General features: G+C 62.0%; 2 protein-coding genes across 5 annotated transcripts; one reads left to right on the plus strand and one right to left on the minus strand.

The window, feature by feature from the left end:
• Positions 1 to 341: 341 nt before the first annotated feature.
• Positions 342 to 22,169, plus strand: LOC101932127 (RNA binding protein fox-1 homolog 3-like). Of its 4 annotated transcripts, none has more exons than XM_024113542.3 (12): positions 342 to 621; positions 4,767 to 4,997; positions 13,113 to 13,256; positions 13,731 to 13,784; positions 14,419 to 14,511; positions 14,644 to 14,704; positions 14,969 to 15,022; positions 15,537 to 15,669; positions 15,907 to 15,946; positions 16,514 to 16,581; positions 17,012 to 17,084; positions 17,546 to 22,169. In XM_024113542.3, the coding sequence occupies exons 1-12, from the start codon at positions 535 to 537 to the stop codon at positions 17,588 to 17,590; spliced, it is 1,083 nt and encodes a 360-aa protein (XP_023969310.2). In that variant the 5' UTR covers positions 342 to 534; the 3' UTR covers positions 17,591 to 22,169. The 4 variants fall into 4 exon arrangements, with proteins under 4 accessions (XP_023969310.2, XP_023969311.2, XP_008175327.3 ...); XM_024113543.3 differs by having other exon boundaries at positions 343 to 621; positions 4,770 to 4,997; XM_008177105.4 differs by lacking the exon at positions 342 to 621 and adding an exon at positions 4,143 to 4,294 and having other exon boundaries at positions 4,770 to 4,997.
• LOC101930996 (histone H4) lies at positions 18,290 to 23,727 on the minus strand. Its single transcript, XM_065571123.1, has one exon. It carries the CDS (start codon positions 23,687 to 23,689, stop codon positions 23,378 to 23,380), a length of 312 nt encoding a protein of 103 aa, XP_065427195.1. The 5' UTR covers positions 23,690 to 23,727; the 3' UTR covers positions 18,290 to 23,377.
• Positions 23,728 to 24,632: the final 905 nt, after the last annotated feature.

Below are 24,632 nucleotides of genomic sequence, written 5' to 3' on the forward strand. Positions count from 1 at the left end.
CCTGGGCTTGGGGGTTACGTGATCAGGCGGCGTGGGGGCTGGCTGAGCATTGAGGGATATGGGCATGCACGCTGGGGACAGGTTTTCGTGGGCGCTGGCTGTATGCGGCGAAGGTGCGTGTTTGGGGGCTGGGTGCAGGCGCTGGCTGCGGAGAGCCGGGTGTGTGTGCCAGGCACGTGGCGGCGTGTGCCCGGTCCTCGTCTCTCACCCCTCCGCGCGTGCAGGTGCCTGGGAACAGCTGGGAGCGGGAGCCGCTTTTGGGGTCAGCCCGGCCCTGTCTCCAAGGAGGGCTCTGCTGAGCTGGGGAGGAGGGGCCCGGGCCCCCCCCACACCTGCGGCAGCGTCACCAAGTCCCAGCAGCTGTCGGTGTCTCTCAGTGGCACTGTCCCAGCTGCCACTCAGGCCCCGGCTCCCTCCCCTCCACCGAGTGCCCAACACGCAGCTCGGGGCGGAGAGACGGACCCCGCGCAGCTGGCCACCGGGGCTGTGGGACCCTCACCGCGCCGCCCGGTGTGGGGCCAGGGCCTACGAGCCATGCTGTCCTCTCCGGCCGTGGTGCTCCACCCGTACAGCCTGCCCGTCTACCCGCAGGTGCCCCAGTGCTACCCAGGCCTGGTTCAGGTACCCGCTTCCCCTCTGTGTGTGTGTGTGTCTGTGCCCGGCCGTGCCTGGGAGCCAGGAGTCCCCTGGGGGGGATCCGAAGGGGCGTCTGTAACACCTCGGGCCTGTCAGCGCCGCGGGGAGATAACCCCTTGCTCCCTGGATTCCTCGTCTCCGTTCGGGGGGCCTCCATCTCCCGGGAGGTCAGATAGCGGAGACGGGCGGCCATGTATGGGAAGCACTATTTGCGGCTCTCGGGGAAGGCTGGAGAGGCCGGGGGCCCAGCGAATTCAGCTTCTCCGGGTCTGAGCGTTACCCCAGGGGCGGCAAGAGTCACGTCTTCTGCCCTTACCCTGGGGGGTTTGACCTTAGAGCAGATGGGTGCTCGCCCACCTCTGCAGCGGGGTGTACTCCCCCCGGCCTGGTTAGACCTGCTGTAAATCACACTCTAGGGTCCCAGCCCACGCCACTCCTGCCTCCGTCACCGCAGCGCCGCTGTGCCTTGGGGCTGCACGGAGGGGACCGGATGAAGGGGCCACAGGCCAGCGCAGAGTGGATCTCCCAACACAGGAAGGGGCCAGAAACCCACAGCTGGGGGGAGGGGGGAATAACCAGTTCCCAGGGGAAACTTCCCCCAGCAGCTCCTTCACGTTGGGGTTTGCCCCCCAAAGCACCAGGAAGCAGGGGCGCTGTCCTGTCTGCTTCCAGCCTGTCGCGCTCTGGCTGATCAATGGCCAGCCCGTGCTAAACGCAGCGAGATCATGCAGCAGGGAGTTCCACCGGTCAAGCCGGAGGGGCATTTTTCTCAGGTCCCGTCTGAATCTGCGGCCGTGGCGTTTTGCCAACTTGCCCCCTGGATGTGGCTTTCCAAGACGGGGCAGGTAGCGGCACCCCCCTGCTCCCCCTTTCCTGTCCCCTCGCTGCACCCGTCTTCCCTCTCCTGAGCCCCATCGCTGGTCACTGCCCCTCCCCAGTTTGGAGCCTGTCCCGTGTGGGGGCGTTGTCAAGTGCGACATGAAGGGGGGACCCAGCCCCTCGGGATTGAGGGGAGCTGGGCATACTCTGTTTATGTAGCCCTGCCCCCACCCCTGGGTTAGAGACATCCCGGGGGGGGTGGTGATGGGGGTTTGAGGCACCCCTGTCCCAACCCCCTGTCTCTCCCCCTCCTCCATGGGTCCGGAAGGCAGAGGGGCAGGACCCGCGGGCCTTTGTCTCCCCCCATCTCCCCTCGCCGCCCCCCCCCCACGCCTTGAGTGATTGGGGAAGGTGCTGCTATTTATATCCAGCCAGATGCCTTGATAGCGGCTTCTAAAAACAGCTGTGGGGGCAGGGGGAGCGGGGGGGGGAAGGGGGGAGGATGGGAGGTCTTATCTATGGATGAGAGGCTGGGCCCCACATGGGGGGGTGGGGGCGGCAGACTAAGCCTGGAGCAGCAAGTCCCTCCCCCCTTCACTTTTTATTATAAGAACCTGCCTGGTTTAGGATTGTGTGTGGGGGGGTTTTGTTGGGGAGGGGAGGGGAAGATTCCTGCTCAGGGCCCCCACTGGGCCAGCACTGGCTCTGATTTTATCCCCCCTGTTCCCAGCATTCGGAGCGACCCATCTACAATAACATCCCCCCCCCCCCATCCGAGCTAGGTGTCAGGCCCCAGCCACTTCTCGGGGACCCCCTGCTTCCCTCCCCCCGCAAGGAGGACCCCCGGGGGCTGTTGTCCACCCAAAACTGTCCCGCTGCCGCTCGCCCCGTCGGCTTGGGGCGAATCGCTGCGGCCGAAAGCCGCGGCAAAGGGCGGGGAAGGCGCGACGGGCCTTTGGGAACGGCGGGAATGGGGAAACGCCCGGTGGGTTTAAGAAAAATGTGCGGGCGCCGTGTAGAGCCGGGGTGGCCACACTTCCTGCCCTCCGAGCCGCCGACGCCAACCTTCGGCCGATTCAAAATCACGCCTGATGGAGCTCGGGGCTTCTGCCCTGCGGGGAAAGGGGGCTCCGGGCTTTTCCCCATGGGAGGCACCAGCCGGGGCTGGGAGGAAGGGGGGCACGAGGCTGAAACCCCCCCAGCCCCCTTTCCCCGCTGGACAGAAGCCCCTAGCCCCCCCACCCTGCCTCAGGGCAGAAACCCCAAGTCCCCCCTCAAGTCTGGTAGGTGGAGAATGGGCAGGGGCCTGGGGGGGGCTCCATGGGTCACACTTGAACTGTTAAAGAGCCACATGTGGCCTGTGACCTGTGGATTTAGCCCCCCCGATTTTAATCCTTCAACTCCGCCGTGACACCAGCTCATTTTTTGGCTCACCAGGCGTTTCCCTGCCCCGATATTACACACTCATTCCCCCAAACCCGTGCGCCACCCAATCTGAAATCCAGGAGACGCAAAGTCTGAACGCACCGGCTGGAGAAATCCAGCCCGGGCGTTTCAGCCGTTTGCAGGCCCTGAGCGTCAGCGCCGGACAAAACGCCAAGTCAGCGAATGAGGCTGGGGACTGCGGCAGGCGCCGGGGATTGCAGCAGCTGCAGTGGGGCGAAGGAAGCGAGGGGCTGATCCCCGGGGGAGGACGAGCGGCGCTGGGGGCTGACGCCCCTTTACCCTGCTAGCCGGGGACCTCAGCGCCAGAGCTGGTCCTATCCAGCGCGAGTGGTTGTTAAAGAGGAAACAAATTCCCCAGTCCCCACCCACGTTAGTCCAGCGGGGCAGGGGCCGGGCACGGACCAGGCCGAACCCAGGGCAGGTTCAGCCCCCGAAGGGGTGGCTGTGGGGAGGCAGGTGTGGACATGGGCAGGGACAGAGGGTCTGTGGGGGGGATTGAAGAATTCTTGTGTAAGGGGATGGAGGGGGGTGAGTGGAGGGGGTGCAGGAGGGAGGGGGGTGAGTGGAGGGGGGTGCAGGAGGGAGGGGTGGGGATGGAGACGGGAGGGGGTGTGGAGGGAGATGGGTGAGTGGAGGGGGGTGAGTGGATGGGGTGCAGCAGGGGGAGGGGGGTGAGTGGAGGGGGGTGCAGGAGAGAGGGGTGGGGATGGAGGGGGGTGCAGGAGGGAGGGGTGGGGATGGAGATGGGTGGAGGGATGGAGGGGGGTGAGTGGAGGGGTGTATGGCATGGAGGGGTGGGGATGGAGATGGGTGAGTGGATGGGGTGCAGCAGGGGGAGGGGTGGGGACGGAGGGGGGTGCAGGAGGGAGGTGTGCGGAGGGAGATGTGGGGACCCCTCACTTCCCACCCATTCCCCGGGGAGCAGGGTGCAGGTTTGCCCCATGCCTGGGGTGGGGGGACAGGGGGCAGCGAGCGGGGCGGGGGATGGGGCAGGGAGGCTGACTCCCCAGGTCTGCGAGGGGCTCTGGGGGGGGCAGGTTCTCCCTGGGCTGGGGGCTGCTGAGGGGGGGTGGTCTCCCGGGGGGGCCCCCGGCAGACCCTGCAGCTGTCGGGCTGCTCCCTGGGAGGGTTAGAAAATCCTCAAACAGCTGAAAAAGGCGACAGCCCAAATAGGGTCTGGGGGGCGGGGGGGCGGGTTGATAAGGGGCAGCCAATGGGACGCCCCCCCACATCCCGTCCCACTCCCCATTGGCTGCTGCTAGGATGCAGACCCCCCCCCCCGCTGGCCTTATAGCCCCTGGGCCGGGGGACAAAGGCAGCATCCCCCCAGCATCCCCCAGCCAGGCCCCCCGGCCCCAGGCAGCTGCTGGGATGGGGCTGGCGCTCAGTGTAGGTGGGTGGGTGTCCGTGTGACAGAGAGCTGGGGGGGGGGGAGCCCGGACTCCTGGGTTCTCTCCCTGGCTCTGGGAGGGGAGTGGGGTCTAGTGGTTAGAGCAGGGGGGGCTGGGAGCCAGGACTCCTGGGTTCTCTCCCTGGCTCGGGGAGAGGTGTGGGGTCTAGTGGTTAGAGCAGGGGGGCTGGGAGCCAGGACTCCTGGGTTCTCTCCCTGGCTCTGGGAGGGGAGTGGGATCTGGTGGTTAGAGCAGGGGGGGCTGGGAGCCAGGACTCCTGGGTTCTCTCCCCGGCTCTGGGAGGTCTAGTGAGTTAGAGCCAGGGAGGGGGTGGGGAGCCAGAACTCCTGGGTTCTATTCTCAGCTAGATGTTGTGTGTTACCCGGGCAGGGGGCCCCTTTCCCCAGTGCTAAGTGGGAACGGGGGAGGACCTGGCCCCTGCTCCTGGTCTCACTTCTCCTCTTCTTTCCCCAGCAGGGTAGCCAGGATGCCGCTGCCCCCGCCGACCCCATGACTCAGACGTACCCCGCCCCGTACCCCCCGGCCCGGCTGCCCCCGCCCTTCCGCCCGCCCGGCGCCCTGCAGGACTACCCGCCGCAGACCCCCGCCGAGCACGGTCTGTGTCTCTACCCGACTGGCCAGCCCCACCCGGAGCACGCCGCCCCGCCGGAGCCCCTGGTGCCAGCCCTGCCTCCTCCCCCTGCGGTGAGTGCCTGGCCCCCTTCGCCCGGGAGACGCCTTCCTGCCCCTTCCTTCTGCTGCGTGGCCCCCTTCCCTGCACCCACCTTCCCGCTTCCCCCAGCAATCCGTCCCTCCCCGGTGTCGAGTGGGCAGAGACGTTGGCATGGGGCCTTCATAGCCAGGCTGGAGGTGGCCTAAAGGCTCTGCCCCCACAGAGGGTGGATTGGGGGCATGGTTTGGGTGCACTGCACTGTGTCTATTCTCTGCCCCCCAGGGCCCATGTGGTGGATCGAGGCGCACTGCACTGTGTCTATTCTCTTTCCCCCAGGGCCATAGGGGGCGGATCGAGGTGCACTGCTCTGTGTCTATTCTCTGCCCCCCAGGGCCCATGGGGGCGGATCGAGGTGCACTGCTCTGTGTCTATTCTCTGCCCCCCAGGGCCCATGGGGGCGGATCGAGGTGCACTGCTCTGTGTCTATTCTCTGCCCCCCAGGGCCCATGGGGGCGTATCGGGGGCATGGCTGGAGGGCACCGGTGGCAGCTCCGTAGCAGTGGGAGGGGCTGGGATCTGGGCCCACGGGGGACAGGAGGACCGTGGCCGCGTCGGCTGGGTGCAGATCCCTTTGCAGCCCCCGCTCGGCCAGCGCCGGACTAGGGTAGGGGGTCATCTCCCCAGCATGGGGTGGTGAGGGCCCAGGGGTGTTTGGATCTGAACCCTCCCCCCCCTTCCCCTCGATCCCAAGCTCCCCCCCCCTCTTGCCTTGACCCTCAGCTGCCCAGATGTGTGTATTTGGGGGGGGGGGGGAAGTGGGGGCACGTGTAACCCACACACCGGGTCACCGAGACCTCCAGCGTCTGCCCTACAGACTCAGCTAACAGCCAGTTGCATTAAGGCTCCAGGCCCCAGGTTTGGGGTTACACATGCCCCTGTTGTGGGGGAGGACACCCCCCCCCATGCCCGGTGCTGGGGGTTACGGTGCCTCCTCCCCCCATCCCCCGTCTCGGGGCAGCTGGGCGTCCCCTGCCCTGGGCTCCCGTGCGCTCTGCCCATATTGGGTCATGGTGTCGCCTGCCCCCGCCGGGATCGGATTCCACCCTCCCCCCCAACGCCGGCAGCTGTTTATCTGCACATGGAACAAATGGTGCATTCCTGGGGCCCCCCCACGCCCAGCCACAAATGCACAAACAGCTCCGGAAAGGACACGGTGTCCTCTGAACCCCTGGGAACCAGGGGCCATGTCCCCCCACCTCCCTCGGGGACCCCAGTGAGACACCTCCCTGCCCCAGGGAGCTCCCCTCGCTCCCCCCCCCCGCACCGCTGTCATCTGGGTTGTTCATCGTGACCCTGCTGCTTGGGGTCCCCAGATGGAGAGCGGGGCCGTGGGGGGTGGGAGGGGTGGCTACATGGAGTGCCCCCGGCCACTTCCTAATCCTGGGGCTGTCGGTTCGGGGCTGGAGCCCTGAGGTGGGTGCTGAGAACTAGCCCCCCCTCTTCAACCAGGGGCATTTGCACTGATTGGGGATCTCTGGTGCCCCCCTCAACCTGCCCCCTACACCCAGAATGGGGTGGCACAGAGCCCTCCATTCCCCCCCCCTGCTCAGCACCCCCCCCCAGATTTCAGATCCCTTTGTGCCATAGAAAAAGCCCCCCACCTGCTCTGCTCAGTATCAACCAACCCTGCCCCCCCCCCCACACACACACACAACCCGTTGTGCTGCCCTTTGCAAGATGAGTCTTCCGGCCCCGGGGTGAGAGCGACGCCGAGCGACCAGGGACGGTAAATGGCGCAGTAGCCAGCAGCGCGGTACCGGTACCCCGGGAAGGAGCTGGGCGGGGGGGGGGGGGGCGGGGGCAGGAGAGCTGCGTACCGGAGATGGGGGTTGGACAGCTGCCCCCAGGCTGGTGTTTGTGGAGTGGGATGTCAGGAGGTCCAGGCTGAGTCTGGAAGGAGTTTGGGGGCAGCAGATTGTGAAGGGACCTTTGTAGAAGTGTGTATGTGAGTGTGTGTGTGTGTGGGGGGGCAAGCCAAGGCCAAAGTGGCCCCTCCCTCTCCGCGGGTGGGTGCTCCTGCGGTGAGCCAGCTGCTCTCTTCTGGCACTGCAGCATCCCCTGGTGGGCGAAAGGTGTCACTGCGGCGCCTCCCTGGCCCAACCGATTATTCTGCGGGAGGGGAAGAAAAATCTGCGGGGGACATGAATTCTGCTCTTATGTTTCTTGTGTTAAAAAGGGGGAGGGGCACGGCCCTGTGGTCCCCCGTGCACCCCCCCCCCCATGCCGGTAGTTTGAGTCTCAGATTGTCAGTGAGGGAGGTTGCCTTTCCGGATGCCCTGCAAGGAGCTTCCGGCACCCAGACGCGGGCCTGCTTGGGGTTCAGTGAGAACAAACTGCGGGCTCAGGCTGGGGATCCCCAAGGGGCTTTGGGCTCTGTCACGGAGTCCCCGGGCGATGCTCTGGAACTGCTCCCCACAAAGCCAGTCAGGACTTTGGGGAGCCTCCTCTCCCTCGAAACAGACCGTCTTCAGGGCAAGAAGCTCACACGGCTTCACCTGCTGGGTCTGACCTTGGAGCATTTATTAGATGACGGGAACACGATCTAAAACAGAGCTTGTAGGTACAGCGGCAAACGGGACCCCTCGGCCGGGTCCATTCTGGGGCCCAGCGAGCCAGACACCCACGTCTGCCCTCACTCCTAGTCCCCAGGTAGCTCCAACTCTGAAACCCCCTCCAGCCCCTCCTCTCGGGCCTTTGTCTCTTTCCCAGGCCAGGAGGTCACCTGATCTCTTTATTCACCTTTAGCTATTTCCTTGCAGGGGGGGGAAGGGGCCCTGGCCATTTGTTGCCAGGGGGACAGAGTGTTGGTGATTTATGCACACTGCCCTTTAACCCACCACCTAGAGACTTAAGAAACGCACAGGGGAAACTGAGGCACCCACACAGTATTCAGAGGAAACATTAAGAACAGTCCCACTTCGTCACAGGCTCCCCCAGAGCTCTGGGTTTGTTGCTTAGGCGCTGTGTTTGCAGCACCTCGTGGAGCCAGCAGGGGGTGCCGTGGCCCCCCCAAAGGCAGACGCTTTTGCCCCCTTGCAGGCTGGGATGGTCACTTTAGACCTGTGACACCAGCATTTCAGCCCCCGCAGTGTCCAAAACTCACAACGCGGCCCCCAACATCGCTAGATGAGAGAAACAGCCCACTGCGGGTTCTGTGCACTCGGCCTCACGTCCCGTTTCCCACCTTTTCTCCTCAGCCAGGTGGGCGAGAAGCATCCCGTTTTTTTATTTTTTTTATTTTATTGTCAATGTTAGTTGAGATCGGCTCATAATCACGTGACTCTGAGAGCTGGGGATTGACACCAATGACCAAACAACGGGAGAGTTTGCAACAAAGCGCTCGAATCCTCTACGGACTCCAAACAGACTCGGTCTCTCAGCGCCGAGGTGCGGGGTGACCAGGCAGGCAGGGCATGTCTATGCTAGAAACTTCAGTCGACCAAAGTCCCCTCCTCCCTCCTGGGAGCCTCCCTGCAGCTGGGCTCCCCGCTGGGAGTGGGGAGCCCCCGGGGACAACCCCCCACCCACCTTGGCGTCCTTGTCAGTTTCACAATTCCAGCAGGGAGCCGTGAAATTGACAAGAGCGACATCCAACAGCCCTGGGGCTTATGTCGGTGTAGTTAGGGTGGTGGTGTTATATTGGTGTAATAGGGCACTTACATTGGTGGGACCAGGGGTGCTGGGGCCGGGAGCGGGGGCCTGGCCCATCCACTTGTCTCTGGGGCGGACCCCACCTCTTTCTCCTCCTCTTCCCCCCGAGGCCCCAGCCCCCCAGCCAAGCCGGCACAGAGCCTGGGCAGCTGTGGGACCACACGGACCCTCCCCTTGCCCATGGTGCAGGGGGGCTGAGAGCCCCAGACTTGGGTCCCCGTCCCCCGGGCTCCCCGCCCGGCCCAGGGCAGGTGGAGGGTCTGCGACGCTACGCCAGTTCCCCACAGCTGCCCGCCCGGCTCCTAGCATGGCCGGGCTGCGGCTCTGCCCCCCACCCCTGCCCCCAGCCACAGCCGGGTCGGGGAGAGCAGCGCGGGCAGCTGTGGGGAGTCTGGGGCCCTTCACCTGCCCTGGGTGGGGGGTCCTGGGGAGTCAGGGACATAGGCAGGGGGCTGCTTTCTCCCCAGCCCCACTCCGGCTTCTGGCTTGGCTGGGGCCTCCGGGAGAAGAAGAGGGCGGGGGGCAGGCCCTTGGGGGGAAGGGGAGGGGCGTGGCTCTCCAGGGCCCACGGGTGGGATCAAGGCCGGAGTGTGGACATTGACGTAATTAGGTCGATGTCAGCTGCCTGACGTCGACCTAACTCTGCCGCCGAGCGTTCCCCTCCTGCCCGCTGGTCCCCCCTCGAGACCTGTGACCACCCCCAAGCCACGCCCGCCAAACTTCCTAGCCCGGCGAAGAGCGAGCGCGGCGAATGCTGGAGGGGCGTGTGTGGGTGGTGGCTGGTGCGGGGTTCCTTCTCCGAGGGCCTCTTTTCCCGGCGGCTGCCGGATCTGACACCTCTTGGCTCCTAGCGATGCGGCGAATGACTCTGTCTCTTCCCCCCCTCTCCGGCTAGGGCCCCCCCCGGGGCGTTGGCAGCGGCGCTGACGGATCTCCCGGCAAAAGCAGGTTTTTGTCCCAGGCATCTTGGAATCCGTCACGTTTCTCGGGCCTAGTAGCATTAATCAGTGATCCGCCTCGATCATCCCTACTCACCCCCCTGGCGCCGCACCTGCCTGCCTCAGTTTCTCTCTGCACCCCTCACCACCCCCACCCACCCACCCCCCGGCTGGATACCGTCCCTGGGCTTCGGCGGGGGCGATCCCGGTTGAACTTGTCTTTAAGAGCGGAGCGGCTCCAGGGCTAGGTGGCCGGTCCGTGGAGAGTTGGGGGAGGGCGGGGGGAAGGGACGTTTCAAACAATTGTGCACACGCACGCTGGCGTGCGCGTATCACACATACCCCCCCTTCCACCTCCACCTGGTGTATTGCACGCCCCCGCACACTGCACGGAGGCCAGACACGCCAGCCTGGCACGCGCACGCACCGACACTTCACATACAGTCACGCCCCTCCCCCTCCCGCGCGTGAGCTGAGGGCGCACACCCACTCTTCACTCCTATGCACGGGGACATTCGCACTGCACACACCCCTGCTGCGTGAGCCTCCAACCCTGCCCCCCCCACCCGTCCCCCACAGGCACCCACGCAGTTTGCACGCAGCCTAGGGTGACCAGATGTCCCGATTTTATAGGGACAGTCCTGATATTTGGGGCTTTCTCTTATATAGGCTCCTATTACCCCCCACGCCCGTCCTGATTTTTCACACTTGCTGTCTGGTCAGCCTAACGCAGCCCCACGCCTGGGCTGGTACATGGGCATGTGCGCACCCCCCCACACACACATGTGAATGCACCTGCCCCGACCCTCCTGAGAGGCCGCAGAGAGACGTTAAAGACAAGTTCAACCCCATCTCTCTTGCCGGGTTAACCGGTTTCACGCCTTCTGACCTGGTGGCTGCGCTCCGTGCCGTGGGCGACACCCTCCCGGCGGGCGGGCGGGCGGACCCCGGATGCGGCATCTTGGCCCGTGCATTGGAGGATGTCTGAGATCTGAGGCCTTGGGCTGAACTGAGCTGTCTGCATGGACAGAGGAGAGAGCGTCCGTCCCTGTGGGAGAGGCGGGATTCCTTCAGCCCCTAGCGCGGTGAAAAAGCCTGTCCTGGCCCCCTCTCCCCCACTAAACCCCCCTGCTTCTCATCACTAACTGCCTTGCTTGTGTCAGCGTGTGCTAACCCGACGGCCCAGGACCTCTGCGTGCGTTCGTGCCTGCTCCCTGACGGCTCAGCATCGTGTGCCCAGCAACGGCTCGCACCTGGCTCTCGGCTGGGAGCCAGAGGTCCCGGCACTGAATCTCCCTGGATCCCCTGCCCCGTCTGGTACGGGAGCCAGAGCTGCTCTCTCGGTCCCGGACGGCGTCGATACCGTTGACGGGGCCCGCCTCCCAGGCTGTGGCAGTTCTTTATACTGAGCGGGGTGCGGGTGGGGTTGTTCCCCCCAGAACTGACTCTCTGAAGGGACACGGGCATGAATCACTGAATCTGCAAGTGAGATGGTGAAGGCGCAGAGGTGCCACAGGACAAGGGTGGGAGGGGAATATCAGTGGGGAGAGGTGTAAAAGGGAGATAGCAGGAGATCCTGGTGTGCTGGCAAAGGGGGGGAGGGGCCTCACAAAAAGTGAAATGCCTGCAAACTGCATGGACATTTTAAAAAATCCCCATAAGAGAGGCTCCGACTATATGTATGCCCCAAATTAAGGGGAAAAAAAAAGGTAAGAGGACCACAAACCCCCTCTCCCAAAACCTGTGCCCATAGCTAACCAACTGAGGTGTGGTTAGAGATGAGAGGACATCTTTTAAAAATTAGAAGTCAAATTCTACTGAGGAAAATAGAAAGGAGCATCAACTCTGGCAAGTCAACCGTAGAAGTACAATTAGGGCGGCCAAAAAAGAATGTGAAGAGCAGCTAGTGAAAGACACAAAAACTAACAGCAAAATTTTTTTTTAAAGTACATCAGCGGCAGGAAACCTGACAAATAATCAGTGGAGCCACTGGCCGGTCAATGTGCTAAGGGAGCACTCAAGGATGATAAGGCCGTTGCGGAGAAGCTAAATGAATTTTTTGCATCGGTCTTCACTGCAGAGGGTGTGAGGGAGATTCCCACACCTGAGCCATGCTTGTTAGGGGACAGATCTGAGGAACTGTCCCAGATTGAGGTGTCCGTAGAGGAGGTTTTGGAAAAAAATGATACACTAAACAGCAATAAGTCACCAGGAGGAGATGGGATTCACCCAAGAGTTCTGAAGGAACTCCAATGTGAAATGGCAGAACGACTAACTGTCGTCTGTAACCTATCGCTTAACTCAGCCTCTGGGCCAGGTGCCTGGCGGATGACTGATGTAACTCTGATTTTTTAAAAAGGCTCCAGAGGTGATCCCGGCAATGACATGGTAGAAACTCTAGTAAAGAACAGAATGATCAGACGCGCAGACGAACCCGATACGGTGGGGAAGAGTCAACGCAGCTTTTGTAAAGGGAAATATAATCCCGACTCCACATTCAAAATGCTGGGGTCTAAATTAGCGGTTGCCACTCAAGAAAGAGATCTGGGAGTCACTGCGGATAGTTCTCTGAAAACAGCCACTCAATGTGCAGCGGCCGTCAAAAAAGATAAATTCTAACAATGTTAGAAACCATACGGAGATGGATAGATAATAAGACAGAAAAGATCATAATGTCCCCATATAAAGCCACGCTGTGCCCGCTCCTTGAATACTGTGTGCAGTTCTGGTCACCTCATCTCGAAAAAGATAGATTAGAATTGGAAAAAGTACAGCAAAGGGCAACAAAAATGACGATGGGTACAGAACTGCTTCCACACAAGGAGAGACTAAAAAGCCCGTGACTGTTCAACCTAGAAAAGAGATGCCTAAGGAGGGGCTAAAATCACGACTGGCGTGGAGAAAGGGAGTAGGGAAGTGTTATTGCCGCTTCAGGTAAGACCAGAGCCAGGGGTTACCCAGTGTAATTAATAAGCAGCAGGTTTAAAATAAACCTAAGGAAGTATTTCTTCACACAGCGCACCGTCAACCTGTGGAACTCCTCGCCAGGGGATGTTGTGAAGGCCAAAAGTAGAACTGGGTTAAAAAAAAAAGGAACGAGATAAATTCACGGGGGATCGGTCCATCAATGGCTATTAGCAAGAAGGTCAGGGACGTAACCCCATGCTCTGGGGGTCCCTAAACCTCTGACTGCCAGAAGCTAGGAATGGGGGACAGGGGATAGATCACTTGATGATTTCCTGTTCTGTTCATTCCCTCTGGGGCGCCTGGCATTGGCCACTGTCGGAAGACAGGATACTGGGCTAGATGGACCATTGGTCTGACTCAGTATGGCCGCTCTTATGGTGGGGGTTAACGGGGAATTCTGGGGGAGGGGGATATCAGGGAATCTTGGTGGGGGGTGTAAAGGGATCCTGGGGCTCCAATGGGGGTAAGCAGGGGATCCCAGCATCTCTTTGCCCCAGCTCTGTCCGGTTTATCTCTTGGGGTTCCCTCCAGCCAGCCGAGGAGAGTCCCGCGGCCGCTCTCACCCCAGATGGTCAGGAGGCAGAGAGCGAAGACAGCAAATCCCAGCCCAAGCGGTTACACGTCTCCAACATCCCCTTCCGCTTCCGTGACCCTGACCTGCGGCAGATGTTTGGGGTGAGTCCCACGTGGGGGGGTAGAGCTCACGGCCTAGGGGGTTGGCAGCTGGTGTGTGTGTGTGAGCCCCATGGTGACGGGGGGGGGGGGGGGGGGGACAAGTTACCACCTGTGGCCCAGACGGCCTGGGGGTGGGGTGTTGTGTAGCACACATGGTGTATGTGTGTGTGTGAGAGCCCTGTGGTGATGGAGGACAAGGTACCACCTGTGGCCCAGATGGCCTGGGGGAGGGGTGTTGTGTAGCACCTATGGTGTGTGTGTGTGTGTGTGTGTGAGCCCCGTGGTGATGGGGGAACAAGCTACCACCTGTGGCCCAGATGGCCTGGGGGAGGGGTATTGTGTAGCACCCATGGTGTGTTTGTGTGTGTCACACCGAGGGCCCTTCTAGGGACCCGCGATCTGTCGGGCCCCACTGGGTTGTGGAAGGGTCGGTCACTGATTCCTGTTTTGTCGTCCCCCCCCGCCCTTTTCAAGCAATTCGGGAAGATCCTAGACGTGGAAATCATCTTCAACGAACGCGGCTCCAAGGTGCGGAGGCGCTGAGCGGGAGGGCCCAGAGGGACACGAACCGGGACGTGGGGCAGGGAGGGATGCTGCGTGTGTGTGTGAGAGTGTGTGTTTGTGTGAGAGTGTGTGTGTGAGTGTGTTTGTGTGAGAGTGTGTGTGTGTTTATGTGAGTGTTTGTGCTTGTGTGTGTGTGTGTGTGAGAGAGAGTGTGTGCGTGTGTGTCTGTGTCTGTGTGCATGTGTGTGCGTGTGAGAGTGTGTATGTGTGTGCGTGCATGAGAGTGTGTGTGTTTGTGTTTGTGTGTGAGGGAGTGTGTGTGTTTGTGTGTGTGTGTGTGTGTTTGTGCTTGTGTGTGAGAGAGAGTGTTTGTGTGTGTGTGTGCGTGAGTGTTAGAGTGCGTGAGTGTGTGTGCGTGTGCGTGAGTGTGTATGTGTGTGAACGCCGGGGACTAGAGGAGGAGCCGTGTGGGGTGGGAGCCCCTCGAGCCCGAGGGGGATGAAAGTGGGGCTCCTGGCAGGGTTTAAAAGCCCCCAGCGGGGCCTGGCCAGGGCAGCTGCATGACCCCTTGTGTCCCCGCCCCACACCCCCGCGTAGCCCCCCGCTCTCCCCAGCCAGCTGCAGCCTCATCCCGCCCCGGCCTCTCCCCGGCCTGCAGGGTTTTGGCTTCGTGACCTTCGACAGCAGCCAGGATGCGGACCAGGCGCGAGAGAAGCTGAACAGCACCGTTGTGGAGGGCAGGAAAATTGAGGTCAGTGCCCCATGGCGGGACGGGGGGGGGGGGGTAGCTTGGCTCTCAGCCTCATGGCGGTGGGGGGTGGGAGGGGGGCCGGCTTTGCCATGACCCCGGACTCGCTCACCTCTCCCTCCCTCCCCCCCGCAGGTGAACAACGCCACGGCCCGTGTGGTCACCAAGAAGCCTCCGGCAGCGCCTGCGGTGAACGGTACAAGGGGACGGGGGCGGGGTGTGTGGCTCCCCCCCCCCCTTGGCAGGGCCCCCACTCGGCCATGCTGCAGGCCCCTCCGGCTGCTGGCGCCAGGGGACAGGGACACCCCCGTCCCGTGGCAGCCGGGCAGACAGCTGTCTCTGATGTGCCCTGGGCCGGGTCTGTGGGGAGAGACTGGTGCCCTGGGCTGAGCTGGGGAGGGAAGGGGGGCTGGGGCCCCCCTGTCCGGTCTGATGCTCCCCCTTCTCTCTCGGCGGCTAGGTTGGAAGATCAACCCCTTGGTTGGCACTGTCTACGCCCCCGACCTCTACACAGGTGGGACTTTTCCTCCCTCCCTCCTGCCGTTGTGTCTCCCCAGGCCTGTCCCCCCTGCCCGCATCTCCATCTCCCTCTCCCTTCCGGCCCCACAAGGATCTTCTCCTGTTCCTGCCCCCACCATGTCTCCTGCTTTGCCATCACCCGCCTGCCATCACGGGCGGCGGGTGAATCCCCCTTTCAGGGACGCTAGCCCCCCCGGTCTCCCCCTTTAAGCCTGAAGCCCCGCCCCTACATCCCACCCACCCCTGGCCAGAGCCCTGAGCCCCCTCCACCCCCCACCACAGCCGGTGGCTGGCCCGAGCACCAGCCCAACCCCTGAGCCCCCGCCAATTTTGGGGGAGAGGGGAGCAAGGGTAGGGGCTCAGGGCAGAGCGTGGGTGGGGCCCCAACCCTCCCCTGGCCTATTATACCCACTGCCCATGCCCCGTCCCTTTCCCATCCCCCATTCTCCCCTTATATCCCCTCGCCCACACTCACACGCTGTGGCGCTGACCGTCTGCTCTGTCCCCAGTGGCCACCATCCCCTACCCGATGGTGGCCCCGGCGGCGCTGGCCTATCGCGGGGGCCTGCGGGGCCATGGCCGAGCCATCTACAGCCCGATCCGGGCAGCTCCTGCCCCGTCGCCCGTCCCTGCCTACGGGAGGTGAGCCCGCGGCGGGCGGGAACCAGTGTGGGGGGGTGGGCGTTGATTCTGGTGGTCGGGAGGGCGGAGGGGACATCGGAATAAAACTCTGGCCGCTTTTGGAGGGGCACTTTCTGTGCACCCCGCGGCCGAAGGAGCTGGATCTGGGGCAGGGACGTGGATGGGGCGGGGGGGGGGTGTGTGTCAGTGCTGGTGGGGGGCTTACGGCCGGAGCTGACGCTTCTCCTTTCCCCACAGTGTGGTGTACCCGGACGGGCTGTACGGCACCGATGTCTATGTAAGTCTCTGGCGCTCTGGTGGCCGTGTTGTGTGTGTGTGTGTGGGGGGGTATATCTGGGCTACACCAGTGCCTGGCACGTCTCCCCCACCCGCTGGGTCCCTGTCTCTCTGGGCTGCTGCGGGAGCATCCCGGGCTCCTGAATCCCTGCCCCACACTCCGGGGAGCTGCGGGGGAGGCTTGTGCCAGCGTATGGGGCTGGGGTTTGGGAATCTGCAGGAGGAGGTGTGGGGGGTCAAAGCGTTTCTCCCCTGCCCTGTGAGCGCTGCCCCACCCCTCCGTCTGTCTCAGCCTCAGAGGGAGGAAACTGGGGGATGACAGCCTGAGACCGCCCCCCCCACACCCCGTTAGTGCCCTCGGTGCCTCTTTCCTCCCTTGAGCGCACACGGAGACGTCCGCTCCCTGGGAATGAGCTGGCGGACCGAGCCCTGGTCCTTCACTGTGGAACAGGAGCGATTAGGGAAGCTGCCCCCCGCACCATGCTTTGCCCTCGGAGGGTATCGTGGGTGCGGGGGTGCAGGATGCAGGGGCTGTCCGGGGGTTCACGCCCGTTCCTGGCTGTTTCAGGGCTATGCAGCTTACCGTGTGGCACAACCCCCTGGGGCGGCGGCAACGACAGCGGCGTACACAGACGGGTAAGTGTCGGGGCGAGGGGAATACCAGCCAAGGGCGCTGTCGAAGTGGGGTGGGGGGGGGGGGCCTGCCCAAGGCCAGAGCACCCCCTTCCTGTCCCCGGCGGGCTGCTCCGGCGGTGAGCCGGCTGCCCTCTCTTCTGGCACCACAGCAGCCCCTGCTGGGCTAAAGGTGTAACGGCAGCGCCTCCCCGGGAGAATCAATTATTCTGCGGGGTTGGGAAATAATCAGCCGGGGACATGAATGCTGCGCGTATGTTTCTTTTGTTAAAAAGTGGGGGGCCCATTTTTAAAAGGGGGGGGGGCATGTCCCTGCCAGTTCTGGCACCGGTGCTACCACCTCCTCCTCGCACAGCTGGCTGTGTGTGTGTGTGTGCACCCGCGCGTGCAAAGTGTTCACTCCCTAACACCGGCCTCTGCTCTGCTCCCCCAGGTACGGCCGGATCTACACCACGGCGGATCCTTACCACCACGCCGTCACTCCAGCCTATGGCGTTGGGGCCATGGTGAGCAGCAGCCGGCGGGACTCCCCGGCCCGTGTCGGGCCTGTCCCCGAGCCCCGTTCCCCGATTCTCTCCCCGCCTCACCCCGTTCCAGCCCCCTCGCCCCCTCCCTGCCTCACGGGTGGCCCTGCTCCTCCCTGGCAGAAGGTCTCCCTCAACACAGCCCCCAGCCGACAGACTGGTCCTTTCCGGGGACAGGGCTCTGCTCACGAACCGAGGTGGTTGCCTGGGCAGATCCGCTCACGCCCTTAAGCCCAGCCTGGCGGCCTCCCCCACCCTGCCCAGAAACCCAATCCCATCTGGGAGACACCCCTCCCAGACCCGGCTAGGCAGCCCCCGCCCACACACCCTCTGCCCTGCCGGTGCCCCCTCCCTCTCTCACCCCACCCATGCCCGGTCAGTGCCCCCTTCTGCCCCACCCCGCCGAGCAGCTGATGCTAATGGCGCCATCTCTGCCCCGGCAGGCCAGCCTGTACCGCGGAGGGTACAACCGCTTCACGCCGTACTGAGGAACCGAGGGCCGGCGGCCGTGATGGGAAGGGGCCTGGGCAGTGGGCTCTGAGATCTCGGTGTGGATAGCGACGGGCACGTTCCATCGAGTCCCCTGCTCCCAACACAGAGTGTCCCGGATGGGTCGGGACACCCAGTCCTAGCACCCCAGACCCGTTACCCAGAATCCCCTGGGGGGGACCCCAAGTGGCACCAGCACCGTGTTATCCAGAATCTGCTGGGGGGGGCCCCCGCCTGGTCCCAGCGTCCTGTTACCCAGAATCTCCCCGGGGAACTCTACCCGGCCCCAGTGTCCTGTTACCCCAGATCCTGCCTGGCTCCAGTCCCCTGGCCATAGAGACAATGGGGTGGTACATGCAGAGAGGGGAGCGCTGCTGCCCCCCAGGCAGTGGAGATGAGGGTGAATTTGGCCAGTGTTTAATAATCTGATGCCTGCGTCCCACCCGGGGCAGGATGGGGCCGTAAAGGGGTCACCGAGTGGGGCTCGGGAAAGGGGGGTTTGGTCTGTCCCAGATGACCGTACCCCATTCAGGACTCTGTTCTGTCTTGCCTCCCCCCATGTTTCACCCCTCTTAAAAACGACGTCAACCTCATGAACGTGCTCGCACCAGGGCTTAAATTCAGCCGCTGCTGTCCGGAGCGGAGCTCTGGGCAATATTTTCCAACCCCCCTGGAGTTTTTATAGCATGTTGGGGCGCGGGAGGCATTGGGGGGAGGGAAATACTCCCTGAGAATTTTAGCCCTGGCTTGCCCGCATGAGTAAATGACAGCAAACGCGTGTCTAATACAGCTAGGGTGACCAGATGTCCCGATTTTATAGGGACAGTCCCGATATTTGGGGCTTTTTCTTACCAAGGCTCCTATTACCCCCCACCCCCATTCCGATTTTTCACACTTGCTGTCCGGTCACCCTAAATACAGTGTGAATCCACACGGGACGTTACTGGAGAATCTAGTCTCTCGAGCAGCCAAACCAGGCCTTGTCCGTATGAAATTGGAATGATTTGGCTGGGGCTTTTTATGTCACCTGTTGTAAAACTGGACAACTATCTAGATGAGTTGACGTCCGCCCGGAAGACCTCCGCGTTCCCCGCCCCGGTTGAGAGCCACTGCCACGGGAAAAAGAAAACCCGGGGAAATTCTAAACCTGGGGCTGTTCCCAAGGGTCAGGGCCCGGGATCGTGGCCAGAGGCCTCAGGCAGCCGCTAAGCAGGGAAGGTGAGACTGAATCTCCCAGCATCTCGCCCTGGGCTCAGGGACCCGACGTTGACTGAATTCCTTTTCCAACTAGTGCCCGTCTCTCTCGGCTCCCTACCCCGCCTCTCTCCATTTCTCTGTAGCTTTCTCCCCCCTCCTGTGTCCTGCATGCGTCCTGCGCGCTTTCAGCTCCGCACCGGTGTCTTTTGTGTTTAGCAAACGCTAGGCTGGGGGCCTGTCCCATGTGCTGGCCCGGGCCGGGGTCGCGTTGAAAGCAGGTTGAGCGGCGAGAGGTTTGAACCGTGGCGGATTTCAGGGTTTCTCCCGGCGCCCGAGCCAGGCCTCGCCCCAGCGCAGTCTCTCAGGGAAAGCACTCACCTGCCAAAGCCTCTCTCCTGGCCCCGTTTTCTTGTGCGTGATAAAGCTCTGCTCTCGGCTTCGCTCTCCGGCCTTTCGCTTTCACGCTCTGTCGCTCTCGTGCTGTGTGTCTGTCTCCCTCCCTCCCGCTGCTGGTTCCTGGCAGGGCTGCGGGGCCCCGGGGCTACAGCGAGGCCAACCCCCCAGCAGCTTCGCCCAGGCCCGGCTTGGTGCCTGCGGGCGGGTGCCGCCCTGTGCCGCCTGGGAGAAGGACCCGGCTTGTGGCAGGATGGGGGGAGGGGGTGAGATGCAGGGTCCCGCCTCATCCAAGCTGCCCCGGTCGTATGGAGCAGGAAAGCCACAGGGTTGACCGGGACAGACCCCCGTCCCCACTGTAGGGCTCCTGGCTGCGTTGCTCTGTCAGTGCCCCATCCCGGCTGGGTTTGCCCCCAGCCCCATGGCCCTCCGGCGCCTGCCACAGTGAGGTTCCCTCTGTGGGCCCGGAGGCTCAGACCCTGGGAAGTGAGAGCATGGCTGGCTCTACACCGTCCTGCCCTGTGGGGTCATTGAGAACAGTCATCCCCCCCTTCCCGCCCCCCGCATGTAGGGTGTGGCCTTTCTCATCCTCGCCCTCCAGCGTGTGTGTGTGAGAGACAGACAGACCCTCCGTCAAAGGCAAGGGAGGGGGGCGATGCAGGAACCCCTCTGTCTGCTCCGACGTGGTTCGGGGTCTTTCTCCCCTTCGCTCGCCCAGCGGCTTGCGCTAGCTCGCTCTCTCTTTAGCTCCGGCCCGTTCGCCGCCCCCCCCCGCTCGCTTGTTTCTTTCGCTCGCCCAGCTGCAGGCGCTCGCTCGCTGAGCCCTGCTCTCTCCTGGCTTCTCGTCCCAGCACTGGCCACACAACCTCGCCCCCTGGCACGCCCCTCTGCTCCAGTCCCTCTCCCGCGCCGGCTCGCTTGCTCCGACACGACGTTTCTTTGCTCGCGCCTTTGCTCGTCCAGCCTGTCTCTTGCTCGCTTGGCTCCGCCCCCTCCCCCCCCGCCTTTGCTCCCCATGCCGGTCTGTCTGGTTTCTGGCCCCACCGGCGCTTACATCGGCCTGTCATGTCGCTCGGGGTGATGTAGCCCGGCCTTGGTCTCGCTTCCTCTCCCCTGCACTTGCTGGGATGCTTAGATGCTCTCTCCTGCCACATTCCCGCTCTCTCCCCTGCTCCGCCTTTTACTTCCCCCTGGCCTCACACCTTTCGCTCACGCCTTTGCCAGCCTGGCTTCTCGCTCTCTGTTTGCTTGCCCGGCTGCACGGCGCTTGTTCTCTCTTGCCTGCTTGTCAATCGCTTGCTGGCTCCTTTGCTCACGTGCTCGCTTGCTCTCTGCTGCTTGCTGGTGTCTCTTCCCTCGCTCGCTGCTCGCGTGTTCTCGCCTCTGCTTGCTCTTGACTTGACTTGCCATCAGCTGTCTCTCGCTCGCTCTCTGCTCCGGTTTGCTCCCCCCGCTGCTCTGTCTTGCTCTCTTTCTCTGCTGTTGCACCCTCTCTTGCTTGCCCCTTTGCTCACCCACCTGCTGCATGCTCGCTCGCTCTGTTTCTCCGCTCGTTCGCTTTCTCTTCGCTCGTTCTTGCTCGGCCCGTTTGCTCATCCTGCCTCTCTCGCCTTGTCGTGCTCGCTTTCTCTCTCTCTGTCTCTCCCCTGGCCGCACGCTCGCCGCCAGAACCTGAAGGCGGGGCAGAGAATCTCCCCCCCACACACACTTTTAGAAGTGGGAGGGTTGCCCCCCCTGGCTTTTTCACAAAAGAAACAGAAGCACAGAATTCATGTCCCCCACAGATTTTCTTTTCCCCCCGCCCCGTAGAATAATAGATTCTGCTGGGGAGGCGCTGCAATGACACCTTTTGCCCACCAGGGGCTGCTGTGGTGCCAGAAGCGAGGGGCAGCTGGCTCACCGCTGGAGCAGCCAGCCGTGGCGAGAGTGGCGGCACTTTGGATTTTGATTATTCTACAGGGTGGGGAAAAGAAAATCTGCGGGGGACATGAATTCTGCGCGTGTTTCTTTTTTCTCTCCTCGCCATGCCCTCTGTCTTTCGCTTGCTTGCGCCTCTTTGCACACTGTCTTGCTTTCTTGGGTCAGGGCCCATTTTCAGGAGCCGCTCGAAGCTGACGGCGGGAGAGGGCTCTTAATGAATCCACCCCCAACAAGCAACCGTAGCTGTGTCAGTGGGAGAAGCTCGGGGAGGTCCACACCGGCGCTTAGGTTGGTGTCACTGATGTCGCCCGAGGTGTGTGCGTGTGGTTTTTCCGCACCCCTGAGCGACTTAAGTTACACCCACCTAAGCTGTAGGGTAGACATAGCCTCACTGGGTCCCCCAACTGGCCGGTCAGGGGCGTTCTGGGTAAGGGCTGCGATTTGGAGCAGTATTTGGGGTGAGGGGGGCTGGTCTGGGGGTGTCGTATTACTATTTAGGGCCTGGGGCTGCTTATTTCATCTCCTCCCCTCTTCCCTGATTTTTTACAATCATCAGCTTGTTCTAGGAGCGTCTCTGCATCTCATCTGCCTGCTCGGCGGCTCATTTTCTCTCTCCCTCGCTGTCCCTGAGACATCGCCCTGCTCCATGACTGTTTTCTTGTCAACCCTGGCTCTGTTGTATGTGTGTGGGGGGCGGGAGTTTTGCAAGCCTGTTCCCTCCTGGGGTAGTTGCATCAGGACCCCTGGGCTGTCAGCTGCTGCCAATGACGAAAACGATGCCTTTCGGACAATGCTTTGTTTCCCCCCCTCTGTCTTTGCAACCATGTCCCCCGCCCCACAAACCAGCTGCCTGGAGGCACTTGTGGAAAATGACCCTTTGCTGGGGGCCTTGAACATTTGCTAGAAATCAGCAGTGTGCCCGATGGAAAGGCACAGTGATGTGTGGGTGCTCTGTTGAAATGCTCCTTGATGTCCCGTGAAATGATTTACTCCCAAGGAGGGAACCTGTTTTTGGCTCCCAATTTCTCCTCCTGCCGCACTTGGTTTTTCACCCCTCCTGCCCCCCCCCCCCAATAAAGTTTTTTGTTTCACTGGGAAGTCGTGGGTCCTGTTTTCAATCTGGGCAGGGCCAGGCCAGCTTCACGGTCTAAGGGGGTTTGACTTGTGAACACGCTAACAACCCTATGGGTCAACGGGCACTTTTGATGCTCTCATGTATCAGCCATTGGCACCCGCCTCCCATCCCGTCCCCCCCACCAACCCAGGACTCACCTATGCAGGATTTAGGAGGTCTGGGCTCCTGGCCCCCTGCCCCTGGCTTCTACTGAACATTTGGGTGCCCAGTTTTAGGGGCGGGAGAATAGCGCTTGTTCTGTGCAAACCTCACCCTGGGGAGCCTGTACTGCCTGGAAAAAGAACAGGAGAACTTGTGGCACCTTAGAGCTCAGGAGGGGGCCAAGGCCTTCCTGCTCTTCCAGGTGTCTCAGACTCCCCTCCAGTGCACCAGACCATTCAGCTGCCTTCCTGGGCCCCCAGGAACGTAACCAGAGGCAGAGTTTGAATTTCCTGGGCCAGGCAAGAACGGACCCGCAAGGCCGCCACTCTGCTTCAGCGGCCCACGGAGCTCGCCCGAAGCTAGGGACAGCGGCACCGCAGGATTAGTGGCTGGCCCGGGTCCCGGAAGACAATATGACAACAGGGAGGCGTATCCCAATCAGCACAACGTGGATGTCTGGGGAGTAGATGCCCGTCCAATCCCCCTTTGCTGTAGGACCAAATGAGCTGCTACAGACCTTTAGCACCTGCTGAGTGGAAACAATTGTTCCCCATTGCAATGGTATGGGGGGGAGGGGAGAGAGGGGCTAATGGTGCTTAATGTGCACCGCCTGGCCTTACCCCATCTGTTATACAAGTAACACCACCCGCCATTGCAAAATCCTCCTGTTACACACACACAGGACTAATGTTTTGCAGGACCAGAGTGAATAGAATTGCCGATATTGAACAGCAGGCTCAGAAAGACATCCAGGAAGCAGCAGCCCTGAAGCATCAAGTGTGTTGCTGCACTTCAGAAACCTACAAACCCAGGAGCCCCTCCTTTGAGCAGCCGGCCCGGCCCTTAACTTAAACCACCAGCCCTGTGCCCTCACTAACCCCAGAACTGTTTGACCCTTCGCCTTCCCAGTCTCAGCAAACTCAGCTCTCTCCGTGCACACGTGGGTGGCCCTTAAAAGGACCTTAGGGAAATGAATGTTTTAGGGGGATTAAAAGCCGACTCAGCCCCCGAAGCCGTACAGGGTGCGCCCCTGGCGTTTCAGGGCGTAGACCACATCCATGGCGGTCACGGTTTTGCGCTTGGCGTGCTCGGTGTAGGTCACCGCATCGCGGATCACGTTCTCCAGGAAAACCTTCAGCACCCCGCGGGTCTCTTCGTAGATCAGCCCCGAGATACGCTTCACCCCGCCGCGGCGAGCCAAGCGCCGGATCGCAGGCTTGGTAATGCCCTGGATGTTGTCACGCAAGACCTTGCGGTGCCTCTTAGCACCGCCCTTGCCCAGCCCCTTCCCGCCCTTACCGCGACCAGACATTCTGCAAACAGATCGGTAACACCACCACTATGTAAAACACACGGCGGCCTGTAGGGGTTTATATAGCACAGGGTCCGACCTGAGTGAGAACTGGCGCCACCGCTTGCGTCTCCCCCTCCCCTCGCCCCGACAAAGGGACGCTTCCGGCTCTCACCAATGAGAGACGGCGGCCTTCGCCTCCAGCCAATCAGAACATTACGCGGGTAATTTTAAATTCAAACAGCGGAGTTTGGCGCTCGAGCGGGGCACAGCGAGAAGCTGCAAACAGGGTGGGGAGATAAATCCCCTTCACACACCCCAAAAAGGTGTAAGGGGACGCGGGGGTTTATTTATCACTGACCAGCACCCAGAGCCGCAGAGCCACCCTCCCTGCACCCCCCTGCACTGCGGTGGCTGTGGAGAGCCCCCGCTTTTGAATATTCACCCATTGCACACTTGGAAATAAACATCACTCCAATTTCCTTCCCTAAGAGACTCCTGATGGTCAGCTCCCTGGGGCCCCAGCTGGACTGTACAGTGCTAAGCACAAGCCACCCCCCGTTTTCTCTGCACCCCCTTTTCTCCGTGTGCCTCCCGAGGAGGGGGTGATCGATTTCCTGCTTTCAAAGGCTTTGTTATTGGCGCATTAGCAAACGGGCATTTTACTGGTGCTTTGGCCCTGGTCTTGGGGCGACTCCAGACTCGGGGGTGTTGCGGGAAGCTGAATTTCCACCTTTGAGAGGCCACACAGTGTTGTCAGCTCGCATGAACATTTTGTCACGAGTCTGGTGAGAATTATTGTGTTCCTTAAAGCCCCCCCCCTCCCCCAGCTCCTGCAGTCAGGGGGATAATAGGATGATTTCAGCCTTCATTCTTAAAGAAAAATAAATTTCTAGCTTTTGTGCGTGTGGAGGAACATAAGAGTGGCCAGACGGGGTCAGACCAAAGGTCCCTCTAGCCCAGT

This window comes from Chrysemys picta, chromosome 17, assembly GCF_011386835.1.
Source record: "Chrysemys picta bellii isolate R12L10 chromosome 17, ASM1138683v2, whole genome shotgun sequence".
Taxonomy (NCBI): Eukaryota; Metazoa; Chordata; order Testudines; family Emydidae; genus Chrysemys; species Chrysemys picta.

Coding starts and splice junctions, on each gene's coding strand:
- LOC101932127 (XM_024113542.3), top strand. CDS start 535: ATGCTGTCCTCTCCGGCCGTGGTGCTCCACCCGTACAGCCTGCCCGTC. Junction 13,257..13,730: donor ACCTGCGGCAGATGTTTGGG/GTGAGTCCCACG, acceptor GCCCTTTTCAAG/CAATTCGGGAAGATCCTAGA. Junction 15,670..15,906: donor CCCGTCCCTGCCTACGGGAG/GTGAGCCCGCGG, acceptor CTTTCCCCACAG/TGTGGTGTACCCGGACGGGC.
- LOC101930996 (XM_065571123.1), bottom strand. CDS start 23,689: ATGTCTGGTCGCGGTAAGGGCGGGAAGGGGCTGGGCAAGGGCGGTGCT.